The 24,602-nt window shown below is 38.2% G+C and overlaps 1 protein-coding gene across 1 annotated transcript in view; it reads right to left on the bottom strand.

Annotated features, from left to right (window-relative positions):
* The window catches only part of ADGRV1 (adhesion G protein-coupled receptor V1), a 510,622-nt gene that overhangs the window by 67,232 nt on the left and 418,788 nt on the right, over positions 1 to 24,602 (bottom strand). The window contains exon 87 of the mRNA XM_024734350.1: positions 18,847 to 19,004. Within this exon, the coding sequence (XP_024590118.1) occupies positions 18,847 to 19,004 (158 nt within the window). The remainder of the gene's footprint in view (positions 1 to 18,846; positions 19,005 to 24,602) is intronic.

Raw genomic sequence — 24,602 nt, 5'->3', positions numbered from 1 at the left:
GGCAATGAGACCCACCAATGTATTGTGACCCACAATGTGTAAAACTCTGCTCTCAAAGGTAATTTAAGTAGCTAGTAGGATATCTCAGACACAAGGTAGATAGAGTAAATGTAACTATCATGGGAGGCCTACAGCCACCATGTTCGGACATGGATTTACCGTGACCCTTCCTGCTATACGAAGGAGGCAAGCCTAATTTGGAGGGATCTGTACAGGTGACAGATTAGATCTGCAGGCAGAACAGAGAGTCAATACTGGCCTAGAGTATATTTTCCAGGGGTAAAGAGGAGGAATGTGAGCAAATTCTCAGAGGAGTCTCAAGACCGCTGGGACCCTAAATAGCGGTACTTTGTCAATGGCTGACTTGAGGCTCTCCTGGATGCTAAAGACAGTTGAGTGTCAGGCCTACTTTGAGGGTGATTTATTGGGATTGAAACAAAATGGCAAAAGCCTAGAATTATGGTCTCGCCTTGCAAAAACTATGTATAATTTTCAATTTGCAGGCTATAATTTTGAATCCAAGGAGAATAATCAACTTAGATGAGACCTACCCACACGGACCTTGCACGCACTGCTATTAGAGTAATACCATTTGAACCGTGTACTTCAAAGTTGCCAGAGAATATCCTACTGATGGGGATCAGATAGTTCTGTGATTCTTAAGGAAAAGGTGAAATGATCTGCTTTCTTCTTGTGAGGAAAAATGTCTTGAAACTATGGGAAGGAGAATTACCATTTGGTTTCATAGCCAACATAGTAATTTTCTACACACTTCAGAAATGTTTCATACAATCACATTATGACAAATGTTTTTAGAAGATCAGAGTTCTAAAACAACCATGAAGTCAGCCAACCAACAATCGAAGACTGGCTTAACTTAGCTTCCTAAGTACATTTCCAGTTAATTAGCCATTAAGGAGTTCAGAACAGTCATCTCCAGGCATGCTCAGGCACCTAAGAGCAATTCCCAACACACTCTGCTTTCGTAACACAATGAAAACACACAATGCATCTTTCAACCTGCTATATCTATATTTTAAGTCTTACTAGATGGTCCCATAATTTGGGGAATCAGGTTGCTATGTACTTGGCCATGACTGGCCAGTTATGTTTTAAAGATAGTTTGATAGTACATCACAGAGCAGTCATTACCATTTAATAGGCTCAAATTCAACACTGAAGTCTTGAATCAATTCTGACACAATGTCTCAGAAAAATTAACACTAAAAATAACTCTATATGTTCAAGAAAATATTTTTACAGTGTGTTAAGTATGTCAGTTCCCAGAACTGTTTCCTGGTAGAGACCCTCAATCTGGATAAATGCCAGCTGACCTCAACGCATTATTTCCTTTCTTTAGTTTGGCTCTGTAGCCCTCACATTACAAAACTGGAACACCAATTTAAAATTTGATTTTAATTTCCTTTGCCATGTCACTATCCTAAAAAGTCTAATTGAATGAGATCTTTCGGTTCCTCTCTGTCAACGTGATTAATTGCATCTCTTCTCCCAAAAGATATTCTGGTATCAGATTATCAGGGCATTGTCTTGTCTTAAAAATAATGTTATGTATTTCTCAAAAGCTTTGGGGATATTACTTACCCTCTGTTGTTAAATAACTACATCTGCAAATACAGAAAACTAGTACCAAACCCATATAGAGAGCTGTTTTCGGGAATATACAAGAACAGACCATAAAGTGGTATAATACCTGTGTTATATAAAAGCTTATTGTTAACCATTAAATAATGGCACAGTAACAGTTGTGCCAGGAAGGTCTATGCATATGGGAATGAACTAATATTTATTGCTTATTCTTACTAACAACCTTGGATCAAGCCCTTACAGAGAAAAGAAAGAGAAACCGTTGTGCTAAGAAAGAAAGGTAATCCCCAGATTGAAAGGCATGTGTATGATCTAGGGAGAAGGAGGCTGTCCAAAAAAACATCTACATTGACAATATTTCTATATTAATGATCAAAGTAATTTTATCAAAGTGATTTGGACCCAATGATAAACTTTAAAATTTTCTTTCTGTATTTGTTTGTCAATGTCATGTGTAGACCTTAAAATCTGTAAGATTTTAATTCCAACTCTTTCTCCTCTTTCATGTGGAATTAAAATTGTTAATGGTTACACTGTTTCACAAGTGTCAGATGTTAGTAGCAAATATAAGGTAGATACTAGAGCTTATTTTTGCCTCAGGCTCAAAATTATGTTTCCACTCCTTCCTTCCTCCTTCCCTTCCTCCTTCCTCCCTCCCTTCCTTCCTCCTTCCCTTCCTCCTTCCTCCCTCCCTTCCTTCCTTCCTTCCTTCCCCTCTTCCTCCCTCCCTCCCTTCCTTGCTTCCCAAGCCCCCAACATAGAGCCATTTTTACTATTCAATTCCATCTTTAATAGGTTAGACAGATCCTGCTGTATTTTTCATTTGTTTGTTTCTGTCCTGTTTTTTTTTTTTTAAACCAGGTGAAGTTTATTCTGTTACAAATTTTGTGAGCCACATTTGTAAAAAACAATTTTTTTTCATGGTGGCAAAGCAGCTTTACTATAACCATAGATTAAGTGTTTATTTGCAAAGACTCTGGCATTAATGGGAAAATGATAGAGAGAGGGAGATCACCACACTTCTTGGAAACCATAAAATTAAATGAGTGTAAGTATCAACTATTGTTCATTTCAATTACTTGTTAATTTACAACCACATGGATTTATACTGTCTTTATAAAACTGCACAATAGAGCTTCAAATTGCTCTTCAATACTTTTAGTGTTTCCTACGACCCAATTTCTACTTCTTTCTTGAAGTTGATGTATCCTAATTATAAATCACATCATTTGCTTTCCTGAAGGTTATTTATACTAAGTTTTCTAATTTCCTTCTGTTAAATTCAATTAAAAGAAAAAGATCTGTTTTGAATATGGGCAGTCAGTCAAATAAACTTTTTTAAAAAGCACGCACTGGGACTTCACTGGTGGCCCAGTGGTTAAGAATCTGCCTGCCAATGCAGGGGACAAGGGTCCCAGCCCTGGTCTCGGAAGATCCCACATGCTGCTGAGCAACTAAGCTCTGCCACAACTACTGAAGCCCGTGCGCCTAGGGCCCCTGCTCTGCAACAAAGAGAAGCCACCTCAATGAGAAGCCCGCGTACCACAGTGAAGAGTAGCCCCCGCTTGCTGCAACTAGAAAGCCTGCGTGCAGCAACAAGGACCCAACGCGCGCAAAAATAAATAAATATATAAATAAATAAATGAAAAATAAAAAGTATGCGCTGAGGTTGACTGAGTGGGATTTATTCATCAAAAGGCAGAATACTAGAGTGGTTATGAGCATGGACTCTGGAGCCAGATTACTTGAGGGCCATTTACTAGCTGTGTGACCTTGGTGAGTTACTTGACTGCTCTGATGCACAATTTCCTCATCTGTACAATGAGAATAACACTAGTACCTCCTAAATACAGAATACTGAATTCAGTTAGGATTTAATGGTTAAAATACAGAATACTTAGAACAGTTTTATATAAACTTTGGCTATTGCTTATTATTCAAGAAATATATATTTATTTAAGATTCAAAAATGTATTTGATAAAATGTGACAGGTAAAAGGATGAATTACGTATGGGTCTTCTTTTAAATATTATATATATATATATATATAAAATATATATCCACTATAATAAAAGGTAGAAGATCAATATTAGAAAAGAGGGATAAAGTTATACAAAAATTCAGGGAAAGCAGCAGTTACTTACCATTGATGGTATCAGAGAGGCCACTGGCATTTCAACTGGGACTTAAAGATGAGCCACATTTGAACATGTGGACTTTGAACTCAAGGTAGTGGAAAGAGAGGCAAAAAAGCAAATGCATAAATTCGTGTAAAATATCCCTTTTGATTGGCGCGAAAGGTCCATGAAGGTAAATAGTGAGAAGAATATTTGTAGCGTGAGGTCATGAAGGGATCTTGAGGACCAGGTTAAGCAGTACAGAATTATTTTACAGGAAATGGAGAGACATTTAAAATTTCTGAGAAGATGTGTGGCCCAATCAAAACAGAAATTTCCTTAATCTCACAGGGAAGTAAACAGATTGGTGGAGAGAGTGCTGGCGGCAGGGATTCCAGTTAGGTAACTGTTGCAGTGCTCAACGTGAGACATACTGAAGGCCTGGGGCAGTGGCGGAGGAGGGACTCCCACAACGGAAAGAAGGGAATGGACACAAAAATATTATAGAGGATCTAAAGGTGAAGTACCCCCAAATCAGAAAACAGTAAGAAACTTTAAAAATTATACAGATATTGGGACTTCATCTCTGGAGGTTCCAATTCACTGAGCCTCTAGAGAGACTCATCAAACAATCATTTGTGAAAGTGTGATTTTGATGATCAGTTTTGACAGCTACTGACCTGAAAGTCTAGGAGTGTGGAGTAAAAGAAATTACACTGGCATCAAAATTAGGAAAATGAGAAAAGGATTAAGAGGAAGAAGAGAAGGAAGAGGGAGAAAGAGTAACACAGAGATCAGAGCAATTGGGGAAGGCAAGTTGTTGACAAGTTTTGTACTTCCTGAGGACAAGATATTATTCCCAGGAAGAGGACAGAAAAGAAGATGGGAAGACAAGTTGAGCTCAAGTTGACAGATTTGAAAATAACTACTGTGATGTGAAAAAGGCAAAGGCAATCCCTGGAAAACACATACACTCCAGAGTTATGAGTCACAAAAAGAGTGAGTCATGGCCTGGGATTTAACAGGAAAATAAAAAAGAAGAGAGCATCATGAAAACCAAGGGAGATAGACTATTCAAGGAAAGGAAGTTATCGATTTATGCAGACGAGTTTAAGGATAAGGACATGAGAAAAGTGGTCAGTAGATTTGGTGTCCAAGGTTATAGGTGATGAATGGAAGAGAATAAGCAAGATGCTCTCAAGGCTTAGCAGTGAACATAAGGTGATGAGTATAGATAGCTCATGACGACTACTCTACAAGAAGTTCATTGGTGAAGGAGACAGGCAAGGAGGTAACTTGATAAAGCAGCAGCATTATGAGTAAGTTCTTTCAGGCACTGAAAAGTGACGCATGTTTTTAGATGGAGAGGAAAGACCCAGAATAGAGAGATGTTTAAGATGTAAGGCAATTGTGGAAAATTTAATGAAACAAGTTCCAAAAAAGGAAAAAGAGATGGAGAGCACAATTGGGAGGGTTGGCTTTGGTGAGAATGAGTTATTTACTCCCTTCCTAAAATGGAAGGAAAAATGGCAAAGAAGGGAGAAAAAAAAAAAAAAGAATTGATCAGATAATATAAGGAAAGTTGAGTGAGAGATCATCAGGTTGTTTTCACATCTTATATAGAGAGTGAGAATAGAAGGTATTAAGCATAAGACTTACGGGCAATCTGTTTCAAAGATTACCAAAGAATCAATTAAAAATAATCCAAAGGATTACTGAGAAGCAGAGATGGCTCAGCTAAGATTACTTAGACTAAATTTGTATCTATTACGGAGTAGCATTAATTGGCTGGTAAAAAGAAGAGAAGTACGTGACATAGACTGGAATGGTGATTGGCAGAATTGCTTAAAGAGAGAGCCAAGTTGGTGAGGAAATCAAGGGAGCTAATGAAAATATCCTTGGATGTTCAATCACAAGGTCAAAGAGAGGGAGGTCACAGTGAAGATGAAGACCAGTAGGAGTGAGGAACTGGGAGAGGAGGGCAGGGAGAGATATGAAGAGGGAAACGTTGACCCAGGAAGGGAGGATATCATGAGAAATGGTAATCATGGTAATATCAATAGGAAAAGGGTGATGTAAGCAAAATGCAAAAATTTTAAAATAGGAAAAGTTATTAAGCAGGGACATCATGACCTTGAAGTAAGTGCAAGATGGAACAAAAATATTTTGACATCCTGTTAGTTGGAAGGAGTAGCCTCTTACTAGTTGTAAGGAAAGTGATTGGTTTACGAGACCACCATTTTGGTTATGAGAAGGCAACTGAGTCATTTTATAAAAGGATCAGATCAAGTTTGTTACTGCCTTTCTGGCCCAACGAAATTCAAACTTCACCTTTGATATGGATGCCCTTTTCTTCCAAAAGGAAACAACTTATTATAAAGATGTCCTTTTTCACTATTCAACTTTCTGAGTTTTATAATGCATAAACTATTAAGTATACCATTGTGATCACAGGTGTGCCAACTATACATTTTTAAAGAAATTTATGATGCAATAGCTGATTCCCCAGATTACTTGTCCCCACTGCCTATTTCCCTAGACCTATCAACGCTATTTTCCTTTATTTCTGGATCTTCTCTTTAATTCTGTACCAGTTGATTTATTAAAGTGTGATCAAACAAACTATTATTTTGTGGCTATGTATTCTTTAAAGAATTGTATAGGCACTCAGTAATTGAAAGTATCTCTAAATAATGAGAATGGTAATAAATAATACATGAAAAAAGTTGCAAATCACAAATGGAATTTACACCTTAGAACTTGGGATTTGCCTGATTACAGAGAACCATGGAGTATCACAAGATCACAATGTTGACACCAACTGAGGTGGCTCACAGACCAGGTTGAGTGGGAATATAGTGTTTTCAATATCATAAATATTCCAAGATAAAACAGGCTTGAAAAACTCATTTTTCTACTCTTCAGTAGAGTTTTATATACATTCTTCGGCAATGGTCTAAATACAAATTTGAGAGACATGTTAAAAAAATCAGAAATTGTATTTTCATTAGCTAAGAGCGGAATGGAAGACTTCAGTCACCCGTTAAAAAACTGAATGTGCTCTTAGATCAAAGCAATAAATATGAATAACTGTTTCATGTAATTTTCAAAAGAGTAGAAAGTAATGCCTCACTGTAATTTTTTCAAGATAACTAAAAAAAGGATTTAAGGGGGGAAAAGTCCTTTGAAAGAGTGGAGTATGCCAGGAAAGTTAAAATGTAAACTTTTAATTAACTTGGGAAAAAACTGCCAAGGAAATATTTGGGAAACTCAGCCTATGCATAAAAATTATAAACAATGGGGAAAGTTTCACTGACCCTCTGGGTCAAGCTGAGGCATGGCAATGGTATTCGCATGGCAATGGTAAGCCTATGTCAATAAGAGATGAAGGGCAAAGAGTTTGCAGTGAATCTGAGCAGCAATGCCACTGTGATGCTCTTAGACACTGGCTTTAAATGTATATCATACTGACCACATCTTCCACTAACATTCTACTGAAGCCTATTCATGATGGGTATCAAGAAATTAATTTCAATTCCATTCCTTCTCCTCCCCAACCACCATAAATGATGAACTCAGCAAGTGAGAGTGAATTCAGTTATGTTGTTTAAGTCCAGACTTATCAGACATCATGTCACTTTTAGGCAACAGCACTAGTTCAGTATGGCTGTGCATATGGAGAGTTTATGCAGGGAAGTATTGGAATTTTCCTTTTATCCTACAGTTTAAGGATTGCTATTGTCTTTTGTTTGTTTTTCTGCCACGCCTCACAGCATGTGGGATCCTCCTTCCCTGACCCACGAGGGATTGAACATGTGTCCCTTGCACTGGAAGCACAGAGTTCTAACCGCTGGACGGCCAGAGAAGTCCCTAAGGATCGCTACTGGATGAATTAATGATGTGATCAATTTCACCTTTTAGATGTTCAATGTGGAATGGGGACAGACAAGAATCAAGGAATATCAGTTTAAGAGAGTTGTGAGATGATGGAGGATATAACCCAGGTGCTATGAACTGAATTGAGCGCCTCCCCCACCAAATTCATATGTTGAAGCCCCACCCCTCAATGTGATGGTATTTGGAAATAGGGACTTAAGGAGTTAAGTCGTGAGGGTACAGCCCTCATGGTGGGATTAGTGTCCTTGTAAGGAGAGACATGAAACATTTCTCTTTCTCCCTTTCTCTTCCTCATTCTCTTTCTCTCCCTCTCTCCCCCATGTAAGAACATAGCAAGAAGATGATTGTCTGCAAGCCAGGAAGAGGGCCCTCATCGGGAACTGAATTGGCCAGCACCCAGATTATGGGACTTCTCAGCCTCCAGAACTGTGAGGTATATATTTTAATTGTTTAAACCACCCAGTCTATGGCATTTTGTTATGGCAGCTCGAGCTGATTAATACATCAGGCATAATCATGAAGAAAGGAAGAGAGAGGCATATCTGAGAGACATTTAGTAAGTATACAGGACAAAGTCTGAGTATATTCTGCACCAATTACATATTGAAAGAGTTGTTATGCTAACAAAAATACCAAAGCCTACTGACTGCTTACTATGTTTCAGAGAGTGTGCTAAAGACTTTATATGAATTGACATTTAATACTTTAATCCTTCAAACAGTGCTATAAAGTTATATATTATTATCATGCCTGCACTACATATGAGAATAGTGAGGAAAACTAGGCATGTTTCAGTACCATAAAGAGAGGGGGCAGTCTTTCTTGGAAATAAGAAGATGAAGAAATAATTTGCTAGCCTGGATCACTTCAAATTCTCTCTCAGGAATAAAATCGAACAATTCCTTTTATGGAATTAGAGCTCTCTAGGTCTAATTTAATGTTTACATGTTATGTTTCTCAATGAAAGTTTTGATAAAAAAATGGTAAACTGTGAAGCATTGGTGTTGGCCAGAGTCACCTGTGGTTCTAATCCAACTGCACAATTGAACGGCTTTGCAAATCTGGACACCTTCCTAAGCCTCTCATTTCCTTCATTTTCTTGTCTCACTATAGGAACAGAAATGCCTGTTTCACAAGATTCTTGTAAAAATTGAGATAATAAATACGAAATGCTTAGCCCGGTGTCTGGCATACGGTGATTGGTAGCGGTGATGAGGATAATGATGATCGCCACCAGGGCCCAAGTCCTTTCACAGCTGCCACTTACATGTCTACTACTCTCTCTCCCAAACCTACCACATCCATGCTCTATGCCCGCTGCCCACTTAGAAAACAAATGTAAATTGAATTTAACAGTTTAGTACTGAAATAGCCTGAATAGAGAACCATCCTTGTCTCATCAGTTTTAACAGACTAGGTAAGAGGCAGTCACTGAGGTATAGACATTCAGGAAACTTGAGTTTTAGAAAGACCCAGCTCTGCCACAAATTACTAGTCCATTTTCTTCATTGGTTACGTGTGTAAATCAGGAGTTCAGATAGAAATTCAAGCTTTCTCTCAACTCTCTGATTTTAGTTTTTACTTTTTACCTTGACGTTCCAAACCTTAGGAAACTAATTCCTGATGCTATTGTTCTAGGAGTTTTTAATGAGCAATATCAAATCCCCAATTTTTTCAAAAACAATAATGAAAAAACCAGCACACACTGAATGACTACACATCATCTTTCAGGCTCAAAGATTTCTGATTTGAATCTTTGAAGACTGAGGTCATAGATATAATTCTAAGCAGAGGATGAGCATCCATAATGTTTTTAAAAATATTCTGGATTTTCCCCAGCGCTATTGACAAAATGTGGGAAGACTAAACTGTGTTCACAAAGATTTTTTTTAAGCTCAAGTGGAAGAGATTGTTCATTGTGTAGTGAGGAGCTCTGGGGTTTTCCTTAGGTCCCTAGGCATTGTTTTTTATTTTCTTTTCAGCAATGGAACTGGGAGTAGACTGCAAACAAGCAGCTTACTGCCAAGGACATGTGAAACCTGTTATATTGGTCATTCTGGATCTGATTCAAGTACATACTGTTGTTAGGTAAGATTATTTTACTTTGCTTTAGTGGAAGCCTTAATTTTGGTTTAGGGAAAAAGAATCATATTGTGTTTTTCCATTTATATTTATAAACCATGTAAAATTTAAAATGATAATGACACACTTAGAATTCTGTAATATGTATTTGAAATGACAAGCAATAAAAACTAAAATAAAACATCACAATAAAATAAGAATGAAAATAAAATTAAAAATGACAATGACATACTTAGAATATTGATGTGAGAATAATAAGGATACTAGAACCAGAGTGTTTCAGCTATTGATTGCTACATAATAAACCACCACAAAACTTGGTGGCTTAAAATAATTTACAATCTGTGCTGGGCGGTTTTCTGCTCTGTGTGGTGTCTACTCGGGCTGGAACCTACAGGAAGGCTTTTTACTCCCATGTCTGGAATCAGACGCCTGAAACAACTGGAGGCTGGTCAAATATGCCTATTCACATGGCCACTCCATATGACTAGCCTGGAGTTTCTAACATCATGGTGGTCTCAGAGTAACTGGACTTCTTACACTGACTGACTGGCTTCCAAGAGAAAGGAAGCTGAAACTGCTAGTCCTCTTAAAGGTTAGACCCGTTATGGGACAGTATCACTTCCATCAGATTACCTTGGTCTAAGCAAGTCCAAAGAGTTAAAGGGAGGGGAAATAGACTCCACTGCTGTAATGTGAGGAGAAGCACACATGTAAAGGGAGGGAAATAATTGATGGCGGCCCTCTTTGGAGAACACAACACAGAGTGTACTGCATTTACCAGGAGCTATTTCCTTGTCTTCTTTTTCCTTTGGCTTATACTGAGTTTCTCTGAACTCTTTTTGAAATTTCTAAGATGTCAGGAGAAGAAAAGTTACTCAACCTTAAGATGAAAGGGATGATACTTCATAATATTCATTAGAGCAAGTTTCCAATGATTTTCATAACAGCAATGGAATCTTGATTTACATTAGTATTGTTGTTCTGTAAATATGAAGACGTGGAGACTCAGAAGAAATGGAAGCATTCATCCTCAAATATATTACCAAGCAGAGAAGTGGCCATTATTGTACCAGGAGATTCCAAATACCTCAGATTCATGTTATACATGGCTAGCTGGATCAAGCCACCTTTACATTTTTTATATATCATATTGAAACATATGTATGGGATTTTTATAAGAAAGGGATTTGTAAACTGCTTCCTCTTTTTATTCAAATTAATTTTCCTTCCCTGATCCATGAATCATTCCTCACATAAGAACTGGCTGATGAATCAGAAAAGAGTCAGTAAATTCTAATGAGCCTAAAAGGAGAGACAAGCTTATCATTGCCAGAGATCAAAACCAAACCCTAAAATTACAGGCTTTGTTTAAAATGCTCTTTGAGACACTGAAGTTTAGTTCAGGGAACATACCTTTATCCTGACTCATTCTCACTGCACACTCACTTCACTGAAGGAGGAGGAGGCCAGTAAATTTCACTAGGAGCCACCGACCTTCGAAAATGTGGTTCACAGCAGTCGAGCAGCAAAAAGGGCACAGAAGGAAGCAAAGCTGACATCGCTGTCCCAGCCACACTCAGAAAGGGAGGGACTGACAGTGGTTGTCTTTGGAGACTACAGCACAGAGTGTATTTGACTTACTAGCAGCTCTTCCTCTGTTCCCCCTTTCCTTTGGATTTCAGTGGAAATTTGAGTCTGAAATTAAGGGATGTCAGGAGTGAAGAAGTCACTCAAAATATAAAGGGGTTGATACTGAGCAGACATAACCAACACACAAGTGTTGATGTAAAATTGCTCCTGTTGTCAGGCACATCTAATCTGCACCAGAGTGAATAGTCTGGAGAACAGTTCTATAGAAATATGGAAGATTCCAGCCCAAACAAAATGACTGATATAAGCTCCTCAGTTATTCAAACAGGGCTGACGCTGGTGTTAACTAATCACATCTGTTTACCAAACCTAAAACTCTACGGTAAATAAATAATCATAATCATTCTAGCTACTAAAAACAAAAAACAGCTTGGCTATAACGAAACTATCAATTGACCTTTCCTTCTCATATGCATCTTACTCATTGTTAAAGGTAATTTATAAATAAACAAAAAACTCTTGACAAGGTTTGACCAAAAATACTCAAAATTTAACATAATGTGGAAAACTAGGAAACTGTGCTTCTGTAATAAAAGGGGATTTACTTTCAACTCTTGATTTATTATTTGAGAATATATTTCTCATGCTACTATCTAATACAGTTAAGCCTTGAACAATGCAAAGGTTAGGGGTGCCAAACCCCCTCACAAACAAAAATCCACATATAACTTTATGTGGATTCAACCAATGGTGGATGGTATAGTACTGTAGTACGTTATCTATTGAAAAAATCTGCGTGTAAGTGCATAGTTCAAATCAGTGCTGTTCAACGGTCAACTGTAATATCTGGAAATACTCATCCAATTAAAAAAATGCAGGGGACTTCCCTGGTGGCACAGTGGTTACGAATCTGCCTGCCAATGCAGGGGACACGGGTTCGATCCCTGGTCTGGGAAGATCCCACATGCCGTGGAGCAACTAAGCCCATCCGCCATAACTACTGAGCCTGTGCTCTAGAGCCCGAGAACCACAACTAATGAGCCTGCGTGCCACAACTACTGAAGCCCATGTCCCTAGAGCCTGTGCTCCACAACAAAAGAAGCCATCACAATGAGAAGGCTGTGCACTGCAACGAAGAGTAGCCCCCGCCCACCGCAACTAGAGAAAGCCTGCGCGCAGCAATGAAGACCCAACACAGCCAAAAATAAATAAATTAATTAACTTAAAATAAATTAAATTTTAAAAAATGCAGGGCAAAATAAAACTAAACTATAAACCATCTCAGCTGCCTTAGGAAAAAGGTCTATTTTGCATGTTTGGAATTGTAGAGAACTAAGCCAGATCTGCTTGAGACTACAGTCTTCCCTCTGTATCCATTGGGGATTAGTTCCAGGACCCTGCAGGATACCAAAATCCAAGGATGCTCAAAGTCCCTTATATAAAATGTCATACTATTTGCATATAACCTATGCACATCCCCTGGAATACTTAAAATAATACCTAATACAATGTAAATAGTTGTAAACACAATGTAAATGCTATGTAAATAGTTGCTGGTGTGTGGCAAATTCAAGATTTGCTTTTTGGAACTTTCTGGAATTTTTTTTTCCCAAATATTTTCCGACCCATGGCTGGTTGAATTTGCAAATGCAGAACCTGGTGATACAGAGGGCCGACTGTAATTGGAACTGCCCTCCTTCTCAGATATAACGTACACACGGGGTATAAAAAGTGCAGGAATCTCAGAGGAAAGAAGAGAAGAGGCTTGGTACCAGTCTGTGTTGCAATTTGAAGCTTTGGCTTTTAGAGAACATAGTGGCAACTGCTTGCACTGTGGACTCAAACTCCTGAGTGGGGTTTGTGCCAATTATTCTAACAATAAAGAATATTAGAAGCAAAGAAAGGGTACTTACTATCCAGTTTTCAAAAATACAGATGTGGGAACTTTACTAATATAGTAGACTTTTCAGCATTCCCCTACCCCTCTCCCCCAATTTTTAAACAAGGTAGATATTTATGGGTAGTTATGTTAATTTCTTTAATTCTAGAAAATTCTCAACATTACCTCTTCAAATATTGATTACTCTCCATTCCCTGTATTCTTTTCTCCTGGCAATGTATTCTCATACTTCTTAGCTCTGTTTTCATATTTTCTCTTTTTTTGTATCTTTCACATGAATTCCTTAATCCTAGCTTCGGATTCTAATTAATTAATTCTCTCTTCTCTGTGTCTCATCTATATTTTATCTCAAATATAAAGATATTTAAAACTTTCGACTAGTGTTATTTTTCACTGTCAAGATTATTGAAATTTTTTCATTTTCATATTGGTCTGTGTTAATTTTATTTGCTTATATCTTTTTTTTTTTTTTTTTTTTTTTATGTTTAAGTGCTTTGAATGGATATACCTTCCTTTATGTCAGGGGTCAATGGTCAACCATTTTCTGTACAGGGCCAGATATTAAATGTTAGGTTTTTCAGGCCACATGGTTTTTGTTGCAAGCAGCCATAGAATATATGTAAACAAATGGGTGTGGCTGGGTGTCAAGAAAAACCTTTACTTACAAAAACAGGTCACTGCAGCTACTTTGGAAAACAGTTTGGCAGTTCCTCAAAATGTTAAACATCGAGCTACTGTATGACGCAGAAATTCCAATTCTAGGCATATACCCGAGAGAAATGAAAACACATGTTAATACAAAAACTTATATATAAATGACCATAGGAATGTTTTTCTTAATAGCCAAAAGGTGAAAACAACCCAAATGTCCATCAACTGATGAATAGGAAAGCAAAATGTAGTATGTTCACACAATGCAATATTATTTGGCAATAAAAAGAACTATGTACTGATACATGATATAAAATATGGATGAACTCTGAAACCACTATGTTAAGTGAAAGAAGCCAGACTTAATAAAAGACCACCTATTCTATAGTTCCATTATATGAAATGTCCAGAATAGACAAATCTATAGAGACAGAAAATTGATTAGCAGTTACCTAGGCTTCAGGGAAGTGGAGAATGGGGAGTGACTGCTAACAGGTATGGGGTTTCTTTTTTGTGATGATGCAAATATTCTAAAATTAGATTATGGCGATAGTTACACAACTATATAAATATAGTAAAGACCAATGAACTGTACAATTTAAACAGATGAACTTTATGGGATGTAAACTATATCTCAATGAAGCTGTTAAAAAAATAAATAGATAAAATGAGGAAACAGGTAAGTGGCTGGCAGGGCCATAGTTTGATGATTCCTACTTTATATTTTTGAGGAACCTAAGTAACTTGAGAAAGTTATTTATCGTTTATTCTATTTTTATATTTTTTTCTATGTTAAATTCATCTCTTTGCTGATTTTAAGGGCTATCTTTGTTAGTTTTCCTCCAATGTTTGGGACTTTATATTGCAGCTAATCTTGAGTAGAAAGCATTTGCTTCCTTGCTTGTTCTCTCTCTCTCTCTCTCTGTCTCTCACTCTCTGTCTTTCTCTCTGGCTACCTTTTTCTGTCTAATGGTTTTGTGGTGGCCTCCACTTAACCCTTCTGTCCAAAAAGGACTAGTTTGGTGTCATGGGTCTTCTGTCCCCATAATGACATATACATATGAATATGGCAGATAAACTCTGTGAACTCTAGAGATTTTGGCCCAGGAACTTGGTGAGATGCTTCCTCTTGCTTTCTCTTTGGGCTCCCAGATCCCTAAGCCAAAGCCCAAGCTACTATATGGCAGCTCTTTTTCAGGTTCCTTTCCTACAGGTGCTACTGCTCCAGTCTACTGGCCTTGGGTGAGACCTTTAATTCCCAACTTACCACCACAGCAGTTGAGATACTTCTGCATTCACAGGCTTGCGGACCCAGAAAACATCAGGTCCTTGACAGTAGCCCAGCTTATACTTTGTGCTTCTGCTCTTTCTGATCCACAATTCATCTTCTTTTTAATTTTTCTCTTGTTATATCTTGTCATTAACTGCTATGTATATGGAGCAGGGAAATGGGCAAAACATGAATTTACAGTCCTTCTGGACTGGATATTTTTCAGGTCAATGCAATGGAATTCTAGCAGACAGATTCAAGGAGAGTTATCAAATGCTCCTTGGTAGAGTAGATTGACATTTTTTTTCTTGAAAATTTGAATTCGAGGTATGTGGAACATGTTCAGATGGAAGAGAGTTAAAGGAGGTTTCAAATAAAATGTAAGATATCAGCTTAGAGGTCAAAGCTGAACACATAGTTTTGGGAATCAGAGAAGTCAAGGCAAAAATGATAGTCCTAATAATAACTTTTAAAGGGATACCTACAAACAGATCAATGAGATAAATTCTATAATTTCTACTTCTGATGATATGACAGATTCCTTTTCTTCTTAAAGTTATATTTAGCTTGGGGATCCATTCCCATAATCATAAGATTTTATGGTGCATTGATGATTATTAATTTATTCATTTAGTCAACAAATATTAATTATGCTCCTGCTATCTACTGCACACTCTACCAGGCTCTGGTGATACAGAGATGAATAATAAATGGTCCTTACCCTCAAGGAATTCATATTTTATTAAGGAAATAAGCCACACACACCAAAACAAGTCACCATTTCATTCTGAAATAAGTGCTAAGTGCTGTAATGGCTGTAGGAACAAAGTGCTTTAAAAGCATACAAGAAGGAATGAGTAATGCTTATTTGGTGTGGCTCTGTAAAGAGGGAATTCCAAAGGCGTCACAGAAGAGGTAGCATGTTGGGAGCTTCCAAGATTTCTATAAAAGAGTGAGCAGTATCTTGCTGGAAGGGCTTCCTAGGGATTAACTTGTGTTTGTTCAGCACACCACTTTTACTTAGATTATGGGTTTCTTTAGGACAGCTTTGGGGAGATAATGAAGATTATGGAAGGGTAATAAGCACCTTCCACCTCTCTTTCATCCACATTTTCTCACATTACTTACTAAACACATGAGTTTTATCAACTGATGATGAGGAGTTCGTAGAGGGCGCCTTACATGAGCAAAGATGACAGTATCAGGCAATTTTAAGGATGAGTAAGAGTAGGGGCTTCCCTGGTGGCACAGTGGTTGAGAACCCACCTGCCAGTGCAAGAGACATGGGTTCAAGCCCTGGTCTGGGAAGATCCCACATGCCGTGGAGCAACTAAGCCCGTGCGCCACAACTAGGGAGCCTGCAATCTAGAGCCCACGAGCCACAACTAGTGAGCCCGCGTGCTACAACTACTGAGTCCGCATGCCTAGAGCCCATGCTCCACAACAAGAGAAGCCCGTGCACTGCAACGAAGAGTAGCACCCACTCGTTGCAACTAGAGAAAGCCTGTACACAGTAATGAAGACCCAACACAGCCAAAAATAAATAAATAAATAAATAAAATTTATTTAAAAAAAAAGAACGAGTAAGAGGAGTAAATTGATGGCATGGTCAGAATGCAAGCTGAATGGTAACTAACTTGGGGACGAAAAGATGGCCCAGGGGTGGACTTATAGAGACTCTTGTGTTATAAAAAGACTGGACTTTCTTCTGGGCAATGAGAGAGACTTCGAATGACTGTAAAGAGAGTGAGGGGAGCCACTTTGTTGAAATATAGACATCTGAGAAAATGATACTGGAGAAGAACTAGAACTAGTGACCTATCAGGAAAACACTGTAAGAGTCCAAGTGAGGTAATGACTATTAGATTGAGTGGGAATAGGGGAATCAGAACTGTCATAATTGTTTTTATTTGAAAAGCTACAATAAGAGCAATGCTTCTATTAATATTTCATTGCAAGAGAGGTTTCGCTAGTTGGGATAGAAGTGTGCTAGGGCTTTTAGCATTATGTTCAATGCTTGAGGGCTGTTTTTCAGATAATCAGAGCATTGTTTATCTACTCTATCCGTGATGGATCATATCCAAAAAGGCACAGGGGTGATTCAGGCATGAAAGGACTAACTCGTTAGGTTAGGCCCTTATGATGTTATCATTATTGAAAACATGCAAACATTGGCACTTTTACATAATATACAGAACAGAATAAATCTGGTTATTTGGGGAAAGAAACAAACTTTTCCTTCAAAAGAGAATATGCATTTTAATAAAATGAATCTCAAGTTGAATAAAAGCATACCTTCTAGATAAATTCTATATCCCGTGAAAAAGGTGGATTTCTACATTGAATATTGCTTTTTTAACGGAAGAATCTAAGATTAATCATAACCTTAAATAATATCTCTGCCCACATAATAACTGCATGCTAAATGAGATAGAAGAGGGAAGAGTTGGCTAGATACAACTATCTACAAACTACCCCACAGACTAATATAAAAGAGTCCCTTCTTTTTACACAACAAGGAAAATCTTTTTGCATCTTCCCTGACACAGTTTAGGAACTACAGGCTTTTCTTATATTAGAATGAATCCTTTTATTAGCCTATAAATGACAATATCTATTGAGTCTCTAATAATGTATTAGACATTATTATATTATGTATTCTAGGGACTTCATATATGGTATCTTGCTTAAACTCTGAAAAGCACTTAAAAAATGAAGAACTTCTCCATTCATTTGGCTTTAGATTTGTAAAAGCTTAGAAAAGACTAGTCTTCCTCTTGGCCCAAGCGGGATTCCCCCACCCCCAGCTCATCAGATTCTCCCTAATATCACTCAAACCATTTTAGAGTGACTTTTCTGTATGAAGGTGTTTGGTTATTGTTCCTTAAAAAAATTCCTAAGAGACGCTAATCTAACAACAGAAAAAGAAACACATCATAAAAACCTGTGTTAAGTATGATTCAAAGGGAAAAAATGAGCTGTAGTGAAAGCCAATTTGAGCTGGAAAGACTGTACTCTTAAGTAACCAGACATGTGTAGCCACTTATGAAGCTGTCTGGTCACATATGTTTTTAAACATTTGTCAGCACAGTCAGAACTCCACATGCAAAATACAGCACTCCCAAGCATTATGGAGGTTTGTGAAGAAGTCTCAGAATCTGAAAGAAATGAACAGATTTCACAGGTTGAAAACAGGGTGTTAGTGCTTGAGTTGAAGAACACGTGGGGAAGCAGCTCCCAAAGGCTGTGAGTCATTTACTTGAATATTAATATCTCAGGGACAAAACTGGCATCAGAATAAAACCTACAGAGCCCTGAAGAAAGAGAGATGTCAGGAAGTCCCAAGGAGCAGGAGAAACTGGAGAACTATAATTTAACTTATGGCTTCAGAGCTGAAAGCTAAGTCGAACCTCACTCCTTTTCTTTCTTTCTTTCTTTTTTTTTTTTTGCGGTACGTGGGCCTCTCACTGTTGTGGCCTCTCCTGCTGCGGTGCCCAGGCTCCGGACGCGCAGGCTCAGCGGCCATGGCTCACGGGCCCAGCCGCTCCGCGGCATGTGGGATCTTCCTGGACCGGGGCACAAACCCGTGTCCCCTGCATTGGCAGGCGGACTCTCAACCACTGCGCCACCAGGGAAGCCCTCACTCCTTTTCTTGATAAAGAATATTCAGTGACCTTTTCCCTCCATTAAAAGTCCCCATCTTAAAATACAAATACAGTTTCTTTCAAACCTGCAGCATTTGTTCTTCCTCTGAAGACATCATCATAAGCTTTCCACTGTGGCTTCACCTGGTAGGCATGGATGAACACCACAAATACTACCACGAGGCACATTAACGGAACAAGAGCTGCACTGAACAGAGCTGCATAGATGTTTGGGATGAAACACCTGGAAGAGACAAGAGAAGAGATAACTCAGCTTCAACACAAACATTTCTAAATGCACCATGCATTACATCACCGCTTTATACTAGCTCTTTGTATCTAAATGTTGGCAAAAGCAACTTTCTGGCTTGCCAAATTGGAGCTCTGTTTGAGTAGAGGCTACATGACTAAATCTAACCCACTGCATCACAAAGTAGGTTCCATGGAACATGCATATCCTGAGGTGCTCAGAAAACTTCAGAAAAGGTTACGGCCAAACAAATTTCAGAAACGCATATTTGCTTTTCCAGCTCTGTCTTCTTCGTCTAATGAGACCACGGTTTCACTAGGGACCACATGAGGGAAGGTAATTGTTTTCTTTTATCTTTTTGAATTTTTTTATTGAAGTAGAGTTGATGTACAATATTATGTGAGTTACAGGTGTACGATACAGTGACTCACAATTTTTAAAGGTTATCCTCCATTTATAGCTGTTATAAAATATTGGCTGTATTCCCTGTGTTGTACAATATTCTCTTGTAGTTTACGTTATACCTAATAGTATAACCTCTTAGTTCCTACCTCTTTTATACCTAATAGTTCTACCCCTATGTTGCCTTTCCCCTTTTCCTCTCCCCACCGGTAACCACTAGTTTGAAGAAGGTATTGTTTAAAGGCAAATTTGAAGATTCCCAGGGCTCAACTCTGTAATTTCTACAATTTTGTTCTCTGCTTGGATGACAGTTTTGTCATTCCTAAGCTGTACATTTCCCTAGAGCCATTCATTCTCTTGAAAATGATGACAATTTTCCATTTAGAAGCTATACTGCATAACTGTATCCATTATTACTGGAGTTTATTTAGATCAATGAGGTTTAAGGTAAACTTAACATTATTTATATATTTTGGTAATACTGAAATTCCACGGAAAATGGTTTTAGAGATGTAATTGGAAGATTTTACTCACGGGTTATAAAAATCATCTTGTTCATATAAAATCTTTCACAAAACAATCTCAAAATGGAAGACTGTTAAATAGGTTCTCAGTATCTAAAATTGTGCTTCTGAGGTATTCTTATTGAGGACACACCTCCTACGACTTTTAATGGCAATAATACTTTACAAGAAATCTTAATAGTAGAGAATGTCTCTTGTGAAATATTTTCCCCAACTTCTCCATTTTTTAATACATAATATCTGCAAACCTACATTGCAATATAGCCAAAAATAATGGATGCTGATAACTCAAGGAAAAAAATATAACTTATTAAGAAGAAAACCTCAAAATCCAAACTATAGGTAATCAGGGGAAACACCCATTCTTGCAACTTGGGAAATCAGTCCCTTTGATTTTATGTTTAAAAAGAGATATGTTATTAAAGACTTTACTCAGATATTATTTCTAATTAATATGATCTGCTAAATGTATTCAAGTAAACAAGACACATTTCAAGAGATATTTCAACACACATTCTGCATCTGCAAAGAGATGTCAGAATGATGAATTTTCTGGCTTTTAGAATTTAATTTGGACAGCATAAAGCCTGAATCCTTTCCTGTACACTCATTTGTATGCCATAAGACCCACATCTTCCAGGTAAAAGGCATGTGATTAAATGAAACAGGCAAACATTAATGGCTTTGATCTTGAATATATTTCTGCACTAAAAATAGGGGTCATGTTGGCTACTTGTTTTTATGTACATTGGCTTTAAATGATTTCCTTTTTTTTAAATTTAATCCATTTTTGGATTGGGTTGTTTGATTTTTTGTTATTGAGCTGATTTGTTTTCACCTGAATTATGGATTCACTGCCACAGGCTGGCTTAAAGCAGGTTAGACAAACACAGACACTGACAAAGGAAGTCACACGGGCTTCAGTGTCTTAATTTTTATCTTGAAAAATGTCATCACAAGTCAATTTCAGGCTGTAAAATGGGGATAATTACCGAATCTACTGTGAGCTGTTTTAGGATAATAAACATTTTGTACACAGTGTTATGGCGTATAGGTTTGGCTCTCCAACATCTACACTTGCCGGTGGCTGGCCATGTTTGGTTCTCACCTCTATCTGAAGTGCTTTCCTGAAAACTTCCCTTTATTTTAGAGGAAAACATTTGAAAGGAGGACTTCAATGAATGCCGTGCGATCCTGGTCAAAAAATAAATTGGGCAAAGTGGACCTCTGGGAGGTTAGAAGTAACCAGGCATGTGTGCAGTGGCTTTGGGAAGAGGGGGAGAATTCCCAAAGTGTCACAGCTCTTCACAATCTCACTTGCAATTCTCCCTGTTTGTACAGTGACTTGGCCATGTTGGGCCATTCTTTCAGAGAAAGGGGCAGGAAAATTATCTAATCTTGAAGCAACCCTTTTCCCCTCTGTTTCTTCAGAGCCCTACAAATCGTGGCCTCTCATTAGCATCAGGCTGGTGAGAGTGCCCTAAGTTTGTCCTCCACCTGGTCAGCGTGGGGCCAGATCATGAATGAGGAGGGCTTGGGCCCCCAGCGTGCCTGCCCTGTCTGCAGCCCCTTCTGCCTTCCTCTCCTGCGCAGGTACTACAGTCCGGCAGGGGCTTCCCTCGCCCACTCCTGTCCAGCTGTGACTCCGTCCCAGTCTCCCTCCAACAAACTCTCTGCCTTGTGTACCACCTCTCTTAGGGATTAGGGGGTCAGACAACTCTCCTGCAACAAACACTAACAATTGCAAATGAGACAGGGCTGAAAGGGTAACCCACAAGTGCAGGCTGCAGTCAGGGCCCCTACTCGTGTGACCTGGGCCATGGAATGCAGGTGGAGCTGGCTATGTCATTCTACATTCTATCTTATATACTAACACTTCCTTGTTTTAAATTCTCATTGAACTTTTCCTTTAAAGCTAATATGTATTCTAAGTTTCTGATCGATCTTTTCTGAATGGAATTTCTACTGATGTAGAATAAAACTTGCGACACACATTTAAAAGTTCCCAAGATAAATGAACTATACCCTACCCTAAAAGGAAAAAAAAAGTCTCATTAACCAGAATTTTCTTTAGTCCAACTGACTAAGATGTACAGTACATCCAGGTAGTCTGAAGATTAGATCACATGAAAGTGATGTGGGGAGTGAGGAAACTGAATATCATGTTCAAAACAGTGTTTGAAGTACGGCTGGGAACAAATTCTTGGAAAAACAATGTTAAGAAACAAGCAGACTGAATACTATGCATACACAGGGCTGTGGAAGCAGCTGATTAACCTGCTGGCAACTACTGCTTCAAGGACAGCTGTGGCAGTTACCAGAAAGTGAGACAAAGGCCGTGTGGATTTGCTGTCTTAAAAAGGGCGAGGAAAGTTCTTCCTTGTAATTACTAGCTCAACCAGCTTCAAAGCATTCTGGCGACCCTTCTCTCTTTTGGCGTTAAATATTATTCTTTTGGGTTCTTGTAATCACATGACGAACTTTTGCTGTTCCCTTTTAAAGTTTCACGGGTAAATTTCCTTTCTTATTATAACCCTCAGACAATCCTACTTTATTTCAAAATCTTGCCAGGACTTCATTCTTTTTCTCTATTTTAAGCCAGATGAAATAAGTAGATGTTGTTTCACTATCTTCAGTTTTTCCTCTTCAAGTCTACCCTGGAGCATTCACAACGCCTTATGTCACTTCCTCATTTATTTAATTAATTTATTTATTTAAAAAAATATATTTATTTATTTATTTTGGCTGCATTGGGCCTTCATTGCTGTGCGTGTGCTTTCTCTAGTTGTGGCAAGCAGGGGCTACTCTTCGCTGCGGTGCGTGGGCTTCTCATGGCAGGGGCTTCTCTTGTAGTGGAGCATGGGCTCTAGGCACGCAGGCTTCAGTAGTTGTGGCACACAGGCTCAGTAGTTGTGGCTTGCGGGCTTTAGAGCGCAGGCTCAGTAGCTGTGGCGCATGGGCTTAGTTGCCCCATGGCATCTGGGATCTTCCTGGACCAGGGCTCGAACCCGTGTCCTGTGCATTGGCCGGCAGATTCTTAACCACTGTGCCACCAGGGAAGCCCCTCACTTTCTCATTTAGTAAGATTATTATTACCCCCTCACCCCACCGCTCCCAGGTAGTTCTTTATACTTATTGAAGTGTTCCTACTTGTATTACCCAACTTGATTAAAAAAAATTACGTGGGTGGTATACGGTATTTCAATTTTTTTATTCTTGTATGAAATCAGCATAAGGAGGGGCTCAGAAGCAAAGAGTCCAGGAGAGACAAAAGCTTCACTTACAACTGCTAAAAATATTGGAAGAGATGCTGGGAACTCCCTGTACGTGAAACTGTAATTTGAGTCCATTTAAATTATATTTTAGAGAACAAGTTGACCCTGGCGCACTGGAGGACATGAAGCAATCCAGGCAGCAGACATGTGCGTTACATCTGGGTTACATAGGTAATGAAAAAGGAACTAGGTAATGAAAGAATAACAGATGTTTGTTTCTAAGGTCTTTATAAGTACTTCTCCTCAACAAGACAATGATAATAGTTATGACTCATAGGCTCATGTGCCAACCTCCCCCAGGAGGGGAGATTTCTTTAATGATGGCACCTATGTCACAGTTACATTTGCCGCTGCAACCAGCTTTTTCTTTTCCACATGGAAACTCATGGTGATGCCCTACTTTATATGGGAAAAAAAGATATGGTCTGTCAGTTTTATTCCAGAAATTTTAAAATGTATGATGGATCAAGAATTGTCCACTTATTGCAAACTGAGTTCTACTTTGTGTAGAAAGTACAATACATCGATGTACTGGCCCTATTAGTTGAAGAATACAGATGTTATTCATTATGTAGATGCTTATAAATAATATCTAAGCCAATACTTATGAGTTCAATATTCCTTTCCTTGCCCGCTCAATTTACTTTCTTTCCAAAGATGATGTTATTATTTAACACACACTTTTAGTTTACCTGTGAATTTATGTATGTATGTATGTATGCATGTATTTCTGTGTATATGTGTGCATTTCCTGTCCCGTTCAAAATGACTGGAGAGGTTTAGAGAGAGCCCTTTAAGCACATTCATTTTTTTCTCAGGAATAAATTTATGAAGACATTGGAGTGAAGAGAAAATAACTGTTTAACGAGCTGCAAGTTAGGAAAACAAATTCTTCTAGAAGTCCTTCTGTTGTACTGCACACAACTGAGTTCTAAACTTCATCTTCCTTTAAACTCTAAACAAGAACAATATTAAGACTGAATTGCAGATAAGCCCTACAAAGTGAAATCTCATATTAGGATAATGTATGGACTTAGAGAAGAAGAGGAAGAGCAAAGTATTTTCTTAAACTGAATTAGCCAGTAATGAAAACAACCTTAAATATTACTACTACTGTTTCTACTTCTTCTACCACTACTAACAGTATTAGCAGTGATCATTTACTGTGTGCCAGGCATGAAACTCAATCCCTACATGTATTATCACACATAAATATCACAACAGTCCCCTTAGCCTCATTGTACATATGGAAAAATGACACAAAGTATATGAGGTCAAATGCTATAGCATAAATAGGCTCATTCTGCTACCCCTACGATTCTAAAATTATCTCACAATTTTAGCAAAGACATATTAGAGTTAGTAGGACAGTGTTGCCTTGAGGACTTGGA

Source organism: Neophocaena asiaeorientalis, unplaced genomic scaffold (genome assembly GCF_003031525.2).
Source record: "Neophocaena asiaeorientalis asiaeorientalis breed wild unplaced genomic scaffold, Neophocaena_asiaeorientalis_V1.1 scaffold184, whole genome shotgun sequence".
Taxonomy (NCBI): domain Eukaryota; kingdom Metazoa; phylum Chordata; class Mammalia; order Artiodactyla; family Phocoenidae; genus Neophocaena; species Neophocaena asiaeorientalis.
Note: the sequence above shows the minus strand (reverse complement) of the source record. Positions and strands in the feature narration are given on the sequence as shown.